Below are 17,342 nucleotides of genomic sequence, written 5' to 3'. Positions count from 1 at the left end.
GGTTTCTTACCTGATGATAAAAATAGCTGTCTTTTAATGTGACTTTAAAGAGACTTTAAATCATAAGAGACAAAGAAACAAAGTGTAATGAAAAATCCTGCATAGAAGTACACTCAAAGAACAGGCCTATGCCTGGCTGGCTCAGAAAACTGATTTTGCCCATTCCCGTGTTATTTTACATAGGGCAAGAGGAATGTTGCATCACAGTTCCAAATGATTTAGAAAAGGGAAAGGGAATTCTTTCCCTTTTCTAAATGATATGGACACTTTGCGGTTATAACCCAGACAAGTCCTTCAGCGCCTTGTTAACGGGTGGAGTAAACTATTAAAGCATCAATATTATTCAGTATAAAATAAAAATCTCCTAACCCCCAATAAATAAATCCTGAAGGAAGTTCTCTGTGCAAGTCTGAGACATAGAAACCCTCTTGAATATCAAAATTCACTTTCACAAAGCAAAGTATTGCACTAATTTATTCACTGCCTATTGGTTGGACACAGTGATAATAAATGGACATTGATTAGGGACCAAAATGACTTTTAGCTTGAAAATCTGTCTTTATTCAGACTAAACTCGCACTGATTTCAATGAGAGGTTAGACAGAGAACAAACTAAATATGATCCTCTAGATTTGGCCCTTTATGAGCCATGATTTGAGTATTAAAAAGTTTTAATTAAAAAATTTCTCCCCAGTTATTTCCAGTCACTTATGTATGTGGATCAGTAGAAAATGTGTTTGTTTTCTTCATGTAAATTTCACATAGCTTCTTTGGTCAGGTGTCCATGTTTGCTTTGGCATGTAAATTGCCCCCTCACCTCTCCAAACTCATGTAAATTTAGTGCTAAATCCTGTCTTTTGTTACATGAGTGTGCCAGGGAGACTATTTCCTTCCCGGACCAAGGCTCACCCAAGCTGCAGCTGTACTGGATTCCAGCCCAGCAGTCTCTTGAGTGTCAAATAAGGGAGTGGCTAATGAGCCTGCAGATCCTCCACAGGTAGCTTGCTGAGGTGGGGGCATGGCAAAGCATCCACTCCCACTGCATGCACAGAGGATTGTGAAGGTTTAGGATGCAGAGTGTGTTGTTCTACTTCCCTGCACAGGCAGGATGGCTCACTGAACCGAACATATGGCTGGCTCTGCTGTTTCCTTAACTCGCCTACTGTTCACAACTCTGGTGAGTAAGGGTAGAATTTTGCCCTTAGTATTTAGGTCATTAATAAAAATTATTTAGGTTCTAGAAACTAGTCAGATGAGGTTAAGATTAAGCAGAGTTTAATGTAATCAATGAAGGGGAGCTGTTTAGTTTTCATTCATCTCAAACATTACAATGAAAAGTCTGTTTCATATAGATATTCTGATTTTGGATATGTGAGCAAGGCTCCCACTGATGACACTGAGAACCTACCCAAGGCCAGAGTGTGGTCCATGGGGCCATCTTACCCAGGTTTTAAAAACCAAAACAAGCCAAACTGCAACCCAGAGGATAATTTGTGCCCCACTCCATAATGCCATGTGCATGCATGACTTCAGGCGGTTTTTGAATCACTTGCCCTTAAGCTGAAAAGTTTGTAACATCCAGAATGTGCACCTCATAGTTGCATAAGTGTTCATAAGTCTCTCTCTTATCTTTAATTGGGTGTGAAGTATTTTGTGATACTTTTCTGTGAAAGACACTATACAAAAATAGTGTACACTACATGGGACAGGAAAGCAGATCCTGACGACAGCCAGCTTATCTCCCAGCACTGCCTGAACAAAGCATACATCTAGTGGCTATGTTTTCAGAAATACTTCCGACAAGTGCTAACATTTACTTAGGGAGAACTGGCAGTCCCGCGCAGTTTTAATATAGCCTTACCTACCGCACTAGAAACAAGTGGATTCTAGTTACTCACTTCTCTTCCTAGGTAGTCCCAGGGTAAACAGAAATATCATGCCATCAGTGGGGGCACTCAGCAGGAGCAAGCAAAGGAGCACAAATCACAGAGCTCCTGATTCCCAGCAGCCCTCAGGAAATTTTAAAAAAACCAAAACATATAGCCAAATGAGAGAGACTGCAGCTCAAGGAAATTCCCAGTACGCCACTTTCCCATCTCCCTCCCTTCCCAAAGGAACAGCCCATGATTTCAAGCAGGTGTGAAAGAGCCAGCAGACAAACAAAGGAGATAAAAGACATAATTCCAAGGAGCACTCAGGAGGCCACATCATAAGCATGACACACCAACCTCTAGCAGACTGTGGCACTCCACCATTATCTACTTCACAGATGGACCACCCAGAAAATCTGGGAGCAATTAGGAGGCAGAAAAAAAATGCATGGGGTGGGGGGTTGGGGTTGGGAAGGAGGGCCAGGAGGATTCCTTACATCATCTCCATGCAAGCGTTTCGAGAAGGAAGTGAATCTATATGGAGGAGGAATGCAGATTAAAGTGTTTGCAGTGAGAATGCAATAAAATAAAAGGCTATGAAAACATGTGACATCTGAATGAATTACAACACAGATGTTAAATTTACAAAAAGCCACAACAATGTGTAAACATAAACGGGGAAGCCGATCAAGTTCTAGGAGACACATGTGCACATAAACAGCTTAAACTCCAACTGCTTCTTGATGACTATTAATGGCATTTCCTCCTGGTTTCACAACCCAGAGAGCCATTATGCAACGACAACAGTTTTACTTTCCCCACCTCTAGTGGTGTCAATAGCAGGCAGTTAATATTGTCAGTAAAAAGCAAACCAACATAACACAGAAATACAATTGGGTATTCTGTACAAATACATGAACCCCCTCACAGCAGATTCCCTAACAGTTTCACAGAACTGAATGCCTTGGGGCTGAAGACTGCTTGTTCTCAGAAGAGTCCTTTGGATCCAATTCATTTCCATTGGTCCAACAGGATTTGAGATTGTTGACTATTAGTTCACGGTGCAAAGCATATATCTTTAAACAAGTTTTTGCCTGATTCTCAACAGTGCTGAGCACTTTCAGCTCCCACTGACTCCAAGGTGGTTGCTCAGCACCACTAAAATTTAGGCCATTTTTATTTAAGCATCTAATTTTAGGCCCTCAAGTTTCAAAATTTTAGTCTGAGCCTTTTACTTTTGTTGACTTTGCTCACTAAAGTTGCTTATTCATTTTAAATGATTCTAGGTTCACCCTAGCACCTTTGCATGTGGCTGTAATCTGTAAACAAAACCATACATTTGTAGTACTCAAAAGCAGTAAGACAGAAAGTGACTCACTGTTAATTAAAATGACCCCTACATATTTTGGGTTTTTTTCTTTTTGTTTTGTACTATTTTTCCTTCGATCTTGATCCCTGAGACTGAGATCTGGGCACTAAGGGCATATTATACAAACATATTAAAATTCATAACAGGGAATCTCTAAAGCTTTTCAGTGTATTAGTCATGGTGACAAATTCACTTCTTGGCAACTTGTGACTTGGTAGGCACTATCTGTAGAGAAATTAAGCTGAACCTTTATTATCCAGCTTGCCTCAGCAGCAACTACAATACGGCAATTAGTTTACCTTAGAATAGACATCAAAGACTCAAAGGATGACCTTGCCCTGGAAGAATGAAATCTTTTTAAAAGCCCCATTCCACTCAGTTTGCTAGTTTATAAGGTTTGCTAAAATCCAGTTTAATGATCATGTAGTTTCTTAGCAGGTCATGTGGTGCCATATTGTGTAAGGAACACAAGAATTAGTTATAAACCCTTTTTGAACTCAGAGAGCTTTCCGATTTGCTGAGGCAGAGCCACTTTCTAAAGATGTAAATGAAACTGTCTGAAGGAAAAGCCTCACTATGATTTTCTTTAGCTTCTTTCAAAGCAGACAAAAGTTCCCACACAATATATATGCTCCCTTACAATGAAGCATTTAATAACAGCAATATGTTCTGTCCATATGGCGTGGCTAGAAGAGAGAAGCGCAAGTGACCATGCTGAGAAGTCTGTACTCACAGCCCTGTAAATTACAGATGAAAAGTGAGAGCACAAAAGCTGCGAGGTCAGACAAACTGGGCCAGGTACCAATGCAGACCTTACTTTCTGTTTTCCATTCCTCCTTTTAATGCTGTCCTAAGATTTTTCATGTCCGGAGTCATAGCCAACTTTTTTTCTCATCCGAACATTTGATCAAAACCCCTGGTACCATCCAATATACAACAAACTTAGTTTAATCTGCTCTGGTGACCAAGTGGTAATGGTACATGCCATCATGAAGGAGATTTGAGTTGGAGTCTCAAATTTGGCTTTATGCAGCAATAATACAGGAGAAATGAAGTGGAAAAGATGGATTTAAAAAAAGAAGTGTGGATGAAATTGAGGAGGATACTTAGGACCCCACCTAGAATTAGGTATGAATGAAAAAAGAAACTTGGGGGTGGGGGTGAAGGAGGAAAAATATCTGTTCTTTAAATTAGGATGGAATTGCCCCCACCTCTTTCCATTACTATCACGAAGCATAGCTTTTCCCAGTTCTTTGGATTTAGTTTCCAGCTCCTGAACCTGCTCCAGCAAAGTTTTATGGTAGGTATGCTTGACCCTGTATCACAAGGAAAAGACAAAAAAACAAAAACAAAAAACACATAAATGTTCACATGGCTGTAAAAGACCAAATTTCCGTCTCAGACACAAAAGGCACAGAGCCTTTGATTTGGGAAGATTTGGGAAATAGGGTAATGCAAGACTGTACAAGCATGGCAATTAGTCCAGATTCATAATATCTGGGTAATGTTACATGAAAAGGGCAGAACTGAAAGACTATAAACTCAGTGAAGTTCATCTTCTTTAACAGAACACTCTGTCTGTGTAAAACTGTGCAGAACTGCTGGACTCCGGAGACTTGACACCACTGTCATGGCACTGCTCAAGAACCGGTCATCCAAACAAAAGAGCAGGGTTTCACTGAATATTCATTGAAGTAAACCATGATTCCATTTTGTCCTTTGAGCCACACATTGCAGTGCACTGAAAACCTGATTACAGTCTCAGATAATCATTGCCATTCAAACCTTCTAATTTTCATTTATGAGTACTGTGATACTGCACCCCATATTCTTCATAGTGATATTATTATGATATGATTATAGCGTAATTATGATGTGTTTTATGCAAGATAAGTCGTGTGAGATGTCATTGGAAAAGTTATGATTTGCTGAATATGATTATTCTATTTGTATGCATGTATCATTTTTGCATCTGAATTTATGAATATTGACTATTATCTGTATTTCAAATGTAGTTATACCGGGGTGACACCCACTAGGCAAGATGCTTTCTGTCTAGATTGCTGGTTGGGAAGGGCCTATTCAGGGCAATGAGCCATTAGGGAAAACAATAGACCTTAGGAGAAGTTTATCTCCCACCTGGTGAGCCTTCCTGGAACACTCCAAACAGCTTGTAAGTCATAGCTGCTACGACTCTACAAGGACATGTGACCAGGCCACATGATTCTGGACTCTTTCTTGAGATATCAGTATTTTTCCAAAACCGCACTGGGAACCAAGTTTTGAAACAAAAGGTTCCCGCCATATGCTAAAGCTATATAAGGCAGGGAATGACATCATCTGTGGTGCTTCACTCCCCACACTAGAGGACTCCTGAAACATCTGAGGAATAAAGACTGAACTGGGGGAAGTGCTGGACCCAGGCTAAAGGGATTTCTAGCCTGTGTATGAAGATCTGAGCACCCAAGCTTGTGCAGTGTGTGCCTTAAGAGTCTATAAATCTGCCTGTACCATCAGTTATGCTGAGTTTCTGCTAATTCATATACAATCTATTTAGTATATTAAGCTTAGTTTGCATTTTTTGTTTATTTTCTAGGTAATCTGTTTATTTTATGTTTTAATCCAAACCAGTGAGCTTTGACTGGAGTGCTTGGGGAAAATCTCTGCTTGGTTACCCCAAGTGTGCATTGTCCTCTTCACATTGAGGGAGAGGCGGACCGGGTATTAAACCCATATACTGGCTAGATTTGACCAGGGCAGGATGGTACTGCTCTGGGGTCTAGGCTGGGAAGCTGGTGGTTAGATAGCCTGTGTGTAACTGCAGCTGGGTGTGTCCATACCTGTGTGAATGCTGGTGGAAGTGAGGCTGGAGGGCTTTGCAGCTTATCACAGCAGTACAATGTGAAAGGGTGCCCAGGCTGTGGGGGTCAGAGGGCTCAGAGGTACCTCAGTTCCTGGAGGCACTCCAGGGGGAACCAGTCACAAGTATTTCCAATTTTGTTAGACTTAAAAGATGCTTCCCTCCCCAATCAGCTTCCAAAAATAAAGTAACAGAACTGGCTGTGTCCTATTTCCTTGGGTGTGGCATGTAAAGAACAATTTTTGTACCACAGGCATAACTAAAATTTATACATGCTTGGGTCTCTGGAATAAAGAGACTTGGGCCTTGTTTCAAGACTCACTTACATCATCATTCACTGGCATCACTCCTGAATTATGCTTGTGTAAGTGAGGGGAGATTCTAGCTCTCTATCTCCCTATTCACAAAGTAATTAAAAAAAATTCAGGAATATCTTTCTCCAATGGACAGTTTCAGCCTCCTCTTTTACGTCACTTAATGGAGAAAGAGTATCCCCGGAGATAATATTGATTTATATATGACAGCAAAATACATTTGAAACAAAATGGAGTCAAGTTGCCTGAGACACCAGTATAGACTTGAAAAGATAAAATATTTGGCTCTCAGTATTAAAATGGTATGTTCCAATTCCAGAGATGGCAAATACATCCTAGGCAGACAGAGAGACGTAATTTACACCCAATAATCCAAAACATAGTTTTAATCTGTCTGCATTATGGGGAGGTACTGATTGATGTACACATCATTAAAAGGTAACCAAGATACATTCATATTATTAATTCTGTGATTTTCATTATTCCTCCTGCTAAAAGCACTCACTACTGTGGACAAAAAGTCCATGCTGATACTACAGGTACTGCTATTTATTTATTTATTTACTTATTTTTAAGGACAGCATTTTCAAAATTGACCTCTAATTTTGCATACCCAATTTTAGGCTCCCATGGTTTGACTAAGCAGCCATGGCTCTCAGTAACATAAATGGTGCAGGATCAGGCCCCAAGTCTCAAAAGTGGAGGCACCCATAGTGAATGGCCACTTTTGCAAATGTAGGCCTAAACATGCACCTGAACACAAAAGAAGAGGCAGCTAGAGAACGAAGGGCTAGAGAAGAGGAGTATGAGAGGCTGTAAGGAAAAGGAGACTCACATAGTATTAAAGAATACAGTCCTACTAACATACATTAGCAGTATACTTGAAAATAGAAATAAATACACCCAAATCAAGAGAGGGATAAAGCTTGAATGGTAGCATGGACATATACTGATAGGCAATGAAAATAGAGTAACAGGAACATTTTAAAAGTTGTATAGTTTCAAGAATGTTATATTACTCAGAACTGCACAAAAATTAATTAGATTCAAGTTACTGTGGCTACTTAGACTAATAATTAGACTCATCCTCCTCTTTGAGAACTGAAACTCTGGACAGTTTTTAGGAGATAAAGCCTGCTTTAAGCCTTGGGCTATTAACTCTTATAATCTTTCCAATTGACTTTGCTTTCACATTCCTCTTGATTTGACTAAATATGTTAAAACATTGACCTTGAACTTATCTCCTGCCTTTTAAAGAGACAATATCGAGTACTGTAGACTTGAGGAGTTTTAAAGTCTGTATAAATTTGGAACTTTACAAATCCTCCAGATTTACTTTCATATAGAGAGAAATCTGGAAAAGTACAAACTATCCAATCTCTTCGAAGACTCCATGTTCATCTTTTCAAGTTTCCATTCACCATAAGAGATTAGAGAGATGCTTTTTTTTTCTCTCCCCAGAGTGAATACTGAATCCAGGATGTAAACATAATGGGCCCTTAGCAACAGAGAGTCCAATTAGTGAAGTACAGTAAAAGCAAGCAATGCATTGAGAAATTTCACCATATGGCAAAATATTGTTACCTTAAAGTCTGAGAGCATCGAAGTTATTTTTAAGTAATACAAAATGATGGACTATGTGGGTACTGCATCCTAGCTGGGTATCTAGAAAGTATTGATACGAAGCCATGCCATTGTCATATTATTGGATATTTCCTTGGAGCAAGGACCTCATTAAAACAGACAGTAATGGTGGGAATTTAGTATTTGTAAAAGGCTAATGATAATCCATCCACGTGTTTCTAAAGAATAGGTGCTACAAAATGAAACTCCTATTCTTCAGGGCCTTACCCTGCTCTCATTGAATTCAACGGCAAACTTCCCATGGACTTCAGTGGGAGCAGGGAGAGGCACTTTGCCCAACTGCTTTTTTCAGAATGGCAGAAATGAACCTTTGAAACAGGAAAAGAAAGGGACAGGTCCCAGCTGTGCCTTGTACTTCACAAAATATCCTAGCATTGGGATCATTTCTCATTACTATGAAATCCCCTGTTCCATATTATTACCAGGCAGAAAACCAGGTTTTCTTTAAGAGAGTTAAGAGAGTAGAACAGAAGAGCATTCAGGGCTTAACCGAGCATTTTAGACACACCCCCATGTTCAGAGTGGTGTGGAGCCCCACTACCTTAGGGGAAGAGCTTCTTATTAGAAGAGTTTACTCCTGGGGGAATTCTGCACCACTGTGCATACACAGAGTTAGCTTCCCCTGCAGATTTTGTTTCTCTTCAGAATATAGATTCTGCTGGAGAGATGCTGCAATTACAGATTTTGCCCACCAGGTGCCAGAAGAGAGGGCAGCCAGCCAAAGAAACTGCTCTCACAGCAGGGCCCAGTGAGGAGGCACTGGACGGACAGAATGGGGCACACAGGGCTGCTGGGGAGGTCACAGACTGGGGTTCAGAAGTGCAAGTGGGGGGGGACAGACTGGGGTGCAGGCTCAGGAGCTAGTGGGGTGACAGCATTGAGCCACTGGCTGAATGGAAGGGGGGCTGCAGGGCCACATGGACATGGGCGCCAACTTATATGGGCTCGTGGAGCTAAAGCCCCAGGAATATTCAAAATCAGGGGCTCTGGTCCACCAATATTTGGAGCTAGGTTTCGCCCCTTTAAATCCCAGCCGCAGCCGGGAATCAGAGGGCTCTGGGCTGCCCGCTGCTGCGGGGAACCCAGAGCCCTTTAAATCTCAGCCGCGGCTGGGAATCAGAGGGCTCTGGGCTGCCTGCAACCGTGGGGAGCCCAGAGCCCTTTAAATCCCAGCTGCGGCCGGGAATCAGAGGGCTCTGGGCTGCCGGCAGCAGCGGGGAGCCCAGAGCCTTTTAAATCCCAGCCGCGGCCGGGAATCAGAGGGCTCTGGGCTGCCGGCAGCAGCGGGGAGCCCAGAGCCTTTTAAATCCCAGCTGCAGCCGGGAATCAGAGGGCTCTGGGCTGCCCGCTGCGGCGGGGAGCCAAGAGCCTTTTAAATCCCAGCCGCAGCCGGGAATCAGAGGGCTCTGGGCTGCCTGCAACCGCAGGGAGCCCAGAGCCCTTTAAATCTCAGCCGCGGCTGGGAATCGGAGGGCTCTGGGCTGCCCGCAGGGGCAGAGAGCCCAGATCCCTTTGAATCCCAGCTGCGGCGGCTGGGATTTAAAGGGCTCAGGGCTCCCCGCGGCTGCCAGTAGCTCAGAGCCCTTTGAATCCCAGCCCCTGGCCGCTGATTGCCCCCTCCCCAGACCCCTGCCCCAACTGCCCCCCAGGACCCCCACCCCCTATCTAAGCACCACTGGTCCTTGTCCCCCGTTACCCACTCCCGAGACAACTGCCCCTAACTGCCCCTTGGGACCCCAGCCCCTATCTAAGCCTCCCTTCTCCTTGTTCCCAACTGCCCCCTCCTGAGACCCCACCCAACTACCCCCCAGGACCCCACCCCCTACCTGTCCCCTGATAAACCCCCTGGACTCCCATGCCTATCCAATTGCTGCCTGTCCCCTGACTGCCCCTTCGAACCTCTGCCCCATCCAACCCCCCCTGCTCCTTGTCCCTTGACTGGCCCCTGGAACTCCCTACCCCTTCTCCAACCTTGTAATCTTGTGGCACTGACGCGTTGTAGCTTCATTTTATATCGGCTTACAGGGCGGGAGTCGGGGGGACACCACCATTTTGGGCCCCACCAAAAATTATACAAACCTGCTGCCTATGCACATGGAGACAAGGGATAGGGAGTGCAGGGACACACGGGAACGGGGGCAGATGTGCCTGACTGAATTGGAGAGGCAAGGGGTCAGCCAATGTCTGCATGGGGTAGGCTCCCCAACTCCCTAACAATCCTCCCCCCACCCCCAAACCTCCCTGCTCCATACTTCTCCCACCCTCACGCAACAACCCTCCAGGTTTGCTCCCAGGCTCCTTCCCTCAACTTCTCCGTTACCCTTGACTCCACCAAGCCTTTTTACTGCTTCTGAGGGGTACAGGAAATACGTTTCTGTATTGTAGTTTAAATGAATTACTCAACGTTCTGTATTAATATGCCTAGAAAGGTATCTATATGTAAAAAAAAAAAAAATTCCTGAATTTTTTTTGTCTGCATTGTTACAGACATAGTTGCTGACAGGTATTTTGAAATAAATTACCAAAATAATTGAAACTGACAGGATTATATTGTGTCATTTTGATAATTAAAATATGAAGAATTTTAAAATATTGGATGCAGAGTTTTTAAAGTTTTGGTATAGAATTTTTAATATTTTGATGCAGCAATCCCCCAGCAGTAAGAGTTGCAGAATTTGGACTTTTATAAGAAAGAAACAACCCCTGTATATTTACCAAAGCTGAAATCAGGAAATTGAGTCCAAGTTAACAATGTGATATTACAGCCAAGAACTTAATAGTAAGCTTCCTCCTCTTTCTGAAAAGAAAGGAAAATTTTCCACATTTTCTTGATTCAGTAAAGAGGTTTCAGACACAGAGCTGCAGGGAACATGGGAGATAAGAGGTCTGTTGACAACTGTAGCCTACATAACAAAGGAAATATAAAACTAGCTGAAACTTGCCAACATTACAAATTTCTGGAATGGGATTGTGTCCCGGTTTAGAAATAAAAAGATTTGCATGGGTCTGGAAATATACTTGTTCTTGTCCCTTTCATTATTCTACCAGATGTAAACTGTACTCTGCACTTACTCTGTTCTGGCAGCATTCCGTACTGAAATTTAGCATATGTCTTTTGGGTCACAGGAATGCCCTTTCTGTGGACATATGTTTCATGTCCAAAAGGAACTGAAAGGGGTAAACTCCATGACCAAGAAAAGCCAGAGCTTCTGGAATTTTATGTCTGACAATGGATTCTGCTAAATTATAGACAGCAGCATTTAGTCCCTGCTGCAGAAAAAATCTTACTAGTCCCTCTAATTTTCAGGGGCTTTGGTCATAGCTCAAGTTTTGCATGGCAAGCCTCTTGAAAAGGAAACAGACCTTTACTCCTTACATATGGTAGTGCTGATAGCTGTGTCATTTCATTTATCCTAGTTTAAATGTTAATGGTGTTAATTTTACAGCAACGTCTAAAAAAATCTTGTTTGGGAGAACAGATTCCTTGCTTAACATTGATAGGGGCCTCCTGTTTAAAATCTGTTGGACAATACCCAGTAAATCAATCTATATTTGTCTAATGAGCTTCACAATCTATTTACATTCCTGGTCTGAACTAGTGAAAAGACACTGTTGCTGAAATCTCACTAAAAAATATACAAAGAAGAATTATTCAGGCTAAGTCAGTAATAGACATTTAATGACTAATAGTTTCTGATGACTGGCCCTTTATAAGATTTTACAATGCTTTAGCCTGAGCACTGATAAGAAGAGAGGGCAACTTGAGGACACAAGTTTGACCTGCACTAACTGTCTAGACAAACATTTTCAAAATCAGCTGGCTAATGTTAGACACCTAAATCCATATTTAAGCCCAGCTCCTGCGAACAGTTACGTACATATGTACCTTTAATCATGAGAATAGTCCCAGTGAGTTCCAAGTGGGTAAAATTAAGCAATGCATAACTCTGTGTAGGATTGGGGCCTTCGTCACACTAATTAACTGACCAGATTTTAGAGGTGAAAATCAGGCCACTTACATGCCTTACTTTAGGTATTCAAGTTTGACATTTTGGCCTCAGTAATTGTTGGACTTGTTCTACCATTTTCAACAGAGAAGTCTAATTGAATACAACAAAAACACTGCAGTACAATGCCCATATTAAATTATAACAGGCTCCAATGGAAATGTTATATTACTGACATTAACGCTAGGCATGGTAATGCAGCTCATGAATGTTGATCCAATTAACTTTAATGGAGAGCAAGGAAATATTTTTAAAAAATTGTTATTGATTTTTGGTAGGCAAGTATAACAATTTAATTTTGCATTAGCGTTGAGCCCACAAAAAACACATTTACAGTATCTATACATGTAGCCTGATTTATCCTCTTATATTGACATTTGAGATGTGTGTGAGTGTTGGGGAAGTTGTCTTACTCTCTACTGTATTTTCTCGATTCCTTCTGTACCTTCTACTCTTCCTCCTGAAAAGGAGATTTCCTCAGCTGGTCAGGAGTTTGATGCAGGGTGTACAGATTACAGGTTATGAGGCTTTCACCTTATGGCTTTGTGACAAATCACTTATTAACCTTGCTATCCTCCTATTCCACTCTAGTGAGGATCTGGAATACTAGCCCCAAGCCTGGAAGAACCCTAGGCCCAGGGGCGGCTCCAGGCACCAGCGCAGCAGGTGCATGCCTGGGGCAGCAAGCCGCGGGGAGGCGGCGTGCCGGTCGCCCTGAGGGCGGCAGTCAGGCAGCCTTCGGCAGTGTTTCTGCGGGAGGTTCGCCGGTCCCGCAGCTTCGGTGGCAATTCGGTGGCGGGTAGCCGAAGGCGTGGGACCAGCAGACCACCCGCAGAACCGCCGCTGAATCCGCGTGACTGGCAGACCTCCCACAGAAACACCGCCGAAGGCTGCCTGACATAGAGCCGCCCCTGTATGGGCCTTCTTCTGTAGAACATAATGAAACATGGCAGTACCTTTAATAAGGAACATAATTATAATGCTTTCTTCAGATCATCATTCTTCTTCTTCAAACAGAAAGGCACTGCTAATATAGTGATACAAAACACGACCTATATTCTGAGTCCACGAGAATCACTTAATTTAGGCTGAATATCAAGGAAAAAAAGCCTAACAGATCTTAACGGTCAGGAATATGACATTTTCCAAGGGAAAAAGTGGAAACCTGATAGCTTGAGACATTTAAAACTAGACTAGACAAAAACACCAGTAATTCTACAATAAAGAGCAATCCTGCTTTGCAAGGAGATGGAGTAGATGATGAAATCAGTTTCTTTCATCTCTAAATTCTTTGAGTCTGTTACTTTCCTCAATGCTTCCAACTCAGCTACACTTGATCTTTCTTGTGTGAGGGAAAGAGTCATTAGGGCTTTTCTCCAACAGTCAAGTCCCAGAACTATTGTCCTCTGTCCCAAGTATGTCCAGGAAGCCTCACTGTGGAAGGAGAGGCCTCAGAGTAGCCGACAAGCCAGTGAGTGTTTGCAAGACAAACAGACTTAAAATGAAACGGCCAGACAAAATACAAAATAATTATCTATACAGAGAGCCACTGTTTGTCTGCCTACAAATTAATGTACCGTTACGTTCCATTCTTTGGATAACTAGCCAAAATGAATAAAGTTTTGGCCCCCTTTAATGCAGACAGGACACCTTTGGGGCCTGAAGCAATTGGCCTGTTAGAAGTATACAATGCAAATAATCACAACAAGAAAGAACTTTATTGAGCACAATGTATCCTTGGAAAGTACTTCATGGATATCTTGGCTATTAATCCACTTATTTTGCTTGTGTTATTACAGATGATGAACTCACACAGCTTTTGAGTTAAAGTCTATAAATATTCTTGCATGAACGTCACTATAATTTAGCATTTTGATGAAGTGTTAGTAGTTGTGTGATTGAAATAAATGGAACTGAATAAACAATAGATGAAGAATGATTTCTACAACAAATATAATTACTGTTGTATCCTTTAAACTTACGCTCTCCATGCCACATCTTTAACAAGGCACGCAGTGGGCACCAGAAATAAACCAAGCCAGAAGTATCCACATCTCAGCACCATTCCTGCCTATGAAGAAACAGAAATAATTAAGGGATGGATCAGCTCCATGTCATAGTGAGTAGGTGGTTGTTTGAAAAGAATAAGTAGGTGACAACATTATTAAATAGGCATAAAGGGCCCGATCCAAAGCCTATAGAAGTCAATGAAAATAATCTCATTGGTTTCACTGGGATTTGGATCAGGCCTATAATAAATAAATGGTAACGATACTTTACATTGGTATCATCCCTCTCATTCCAAAGGATGTCAAAATTTTTTAGAAGTACACATGCAAATCAAACCTTATTGCTAAACCCACTATTGATATAAATCTGTGAATCCACCTATCCAAACAGGTATAGATCCACATACGTAGAGCCATGTGATGTAAACAGTTGACCATCTCTCTTGCCTTTTGCCACCTAATCCTTCAGGACTCATTTGAACATTCCAGATCTCTGAGCAGCTTCAAATAGCTGTCATTTAAAAAATTCATCAATTGGCCACAGAAATGTTTCAGCCTTCTCCCACTTAAATATGGAATATCCTCCCAAAATGTCTCCTACCTGAGACCCAGGATGGGCCAGATTCACACCCGTCCCCATGACAAGTTTTTCATACCTTCTAATATCTCACATCCTTGCAGGATTAGCAACAAAAGCATTATAGTTTGGACAGAGTTATTTCCAGAATTCCAATGGGGTCCAGCACTCATGTCTAGCTCTGGAAGGCTCCAAGATAAATTTACTTAAAGTCATGGCAGTGCTATTTATAGACAATTTATTTAAGGTAATATTTAGAGTTTTTTTGTCTCCCTTCTGAACCTTGTACATTTAGGCTAATGGTAACTAGGAGACCTCACTACAGGTTGGAGGGATACAAAAAATAATTGCTATAAAAATATTTAACTAAATGTGTTTTTCTATAAATGTGACATATATAGGATATGTGATGGTGAGGTGTGGTGTAAGGGTTTTATCAGAACTTCTTTGGGAGGAGCTGAAAAACTCATTTGTTCTCGCAGTATTCGTGAATGATGTTCCCATTCCATACTTAATCTTATAAACCTTTTTCCCACATTATCTTGTATTCTATGCAAAATACCCACATACACACATGCGCACGCACGCCCACACACATACATACATACATACACACACACACACTCCTCTTATTTATTTACATCTCTACGGCATCCAATGGTACCTATCAGAGTAGGATCTTGGTGTGCATATACACAGACTCACACAAATGGAAGAGCAGGCCCACCACTGAAATGCAGGCATATTTGATTTAACTATGCAACACCACTGCTCAACAATTTCAGGAAGAAGTGAAGAACATTGTGTGTATCTGAAACATCAGGGGAATTTAGGTAGATGTAGAGAGTGAATTTAGATATGCATGGAGTGTAAAAAGAATATAGACTCTGGAATTTAGGCTTGTGATAAGTACTGTAGGATTTTTAGTTACACTTGGTGGTCAGGACCTTAATTTTACACTTCAGTAGAAAAACAGTCCTCAAACCATGCAGAGGCATTGGATCATGAACAGCCATACTGGATAAGAACAGCCATACTGGATCTATCTATGGACCAATGATCCATTTAGCCCAGTATCAGCTCTTTCAACAGCGGCCAATGCCAGGTGCTTCAGAGGGAATGCACAGAACAGGTAATCATCAAGTGATCCATCCCTGTCACCTGTTTCCAGCTTCTGGCAAAACAGAGGCTAGGGACACCATTTCTGCCCATCCTGACTAATAGCCTCCATAAACTTATCTAGTTCTTTTTTTAATGCAGTATTGATTCTGATTCTGGAGGGAAAACAGCTAGTGGAACTTCCTGTAACACCTGGAGTACTCCTTGGTCTCTCATTATTTGATTTGTTTATAGGTGGCCATATCAACAGTGCAACCATAGTTAGCAACAACTTGTCCCTTATTAGCACTGGTTTTAGGTAGGCATTCCTGAATTCATCCATCAGTTGTTGGATGTTAAATCCTCCACACTATTTCTGGAGTAGGGTGACCAGACGTCCCGATTTTATCGGGACTGTACCAATATTTACTTGTTTGTCCCGCATCCTGGCTGATGTTCAGTCGGGTTGCGAATTGTCCTAATATTTTGCACTCTGGCGCACAGGTGGAGGGGGCTCGTGCCCCCAACTCAGCTCCAGCCCCGCCCTGACTCTGCCCCTCCCTGCCCCATTGGATCCCTCCCCAAATCCTTGCCCTGGCCCCGCCTCTTCCCCAAGCACACCACATTCCTACTCCTCCCCTCTTCCTCCCAGGCTTGCGCGAATCAGCTGTATGATGGGAGGGGGGAGAAGCAGGATGTGGCAGCCCGCTCAGGGGCGGAGGTTAGCTGGTGCGGTGGGGGGCGGGGCGGGAAGCTGCCGGTGGGTGCGCAGCCCCCACCAATTTTTCCAATTTTTCCTATTTTTCCAGCGCCCCCCCATGTCCTGATATTTCATATCTCTCATCTGGTCTCTTATTTCTGGAGAGACAGAACTGCAACAGAGATTAAAATATACTGAGTGCTAAAGCACTTATGGCTTTTATGGATACTTTGCCACCCAATAGAACAGGAAGTAAACAAATTCCAGTCTGAGAATCAGTTCTAGTCTATTTGTGATCTCTCATTCCTGCTTTCAGATTAGAAATGCTTGCACCATATGGCTAGTTTTGATGTGTGATGCTTATCTAAGGAGGGGAAATCTCTATAGCCTATTATAAACCCAAAGGCTGAAATGTAACATAAACAAACAAACAGTACTGGCAAAATACCTTCCTAATTACCTTGTTTCTTTGCCTTGGGTTTGCTCCTTCAGTCCTTGCATGATCCTGCCATCCTTGCACATACTAGTATTCCTTACTTACGTGAATATTCCCAGTGACCTCAGATGGACTACTCATACAAGTAGGACTTAGTGCAAGCATTGCAGGATGAGGACTCATATACATTTCCTAATATTTGTGCTTTTGATATTTTATGCTGTGTTTTTTGCCTTCACTGTTGAATTTTGCCTTGGTGAAGTATTCTTAACATACAGAACAGTCTGAGAACAAATTAAATAGAAATTTAAATATAATTATTTTACAGTCTTGTCAATTTAATTAATGGTTATCATAGCCAGCAGGTATAATAGGCCAGGGAAGGCTTCACAGCCGCTGCCACGGGATGCCAGATTGCGGGTTTTTACTTTTTACTTACTATTATGCGCTATTCAGG

General features: G+C 42.1%; 1 protein-coding gene across 2 annotated transcripts in view; it reads right to left on the bottom strand.

Annotated features, from left to right (window-relative positions):
- ATP8A2 (ATPase phospholipid transporting 8A2) overlaps positions 1 to 17,342 on the bottom strand; it is a 637,783-nt gene that overhangs the window by 28,663 nt on the left and 591,778 nt on the right. For both annotated transcript variants that reach the window (XM_045017301.1, XM_045017311.1), the window contains 2 exons: positions 14,048 to 14,136; positions 4,452 to 4,556 (listed from right to left, as the gene is read on the bottom strand). In XM_045017301.1, coding sequence (XP_044873236.1) covers positions 4,452 to 4,556; positions 14,048 to 14,136 — 194 coding nt within the window. The remainder of the gene's footprint in view (positions 1 to 4,451; positions 4,557 to 14,047; positions 14,137 to 17,342) is intronic.

Source organism: Mauremys mutica, chromosome 1 (genome assembly GCF_020497125.1).
Source record: "Mauremys mutica isolate MM-2020 ecotype Southern chromosome 1, ASM2049712v1, whole genome shotgun sequence".
NCBI classification, from domain to species: Eukaryota; Metazoa; Chordata; order Testudines; family Geoemydidae; genus Mauremys; species Mauremys mutica.
Note: the sequence above shows the minus strand (reverse complement) of the source record. Positions and strands in the feature narration are given on the sequence as shown.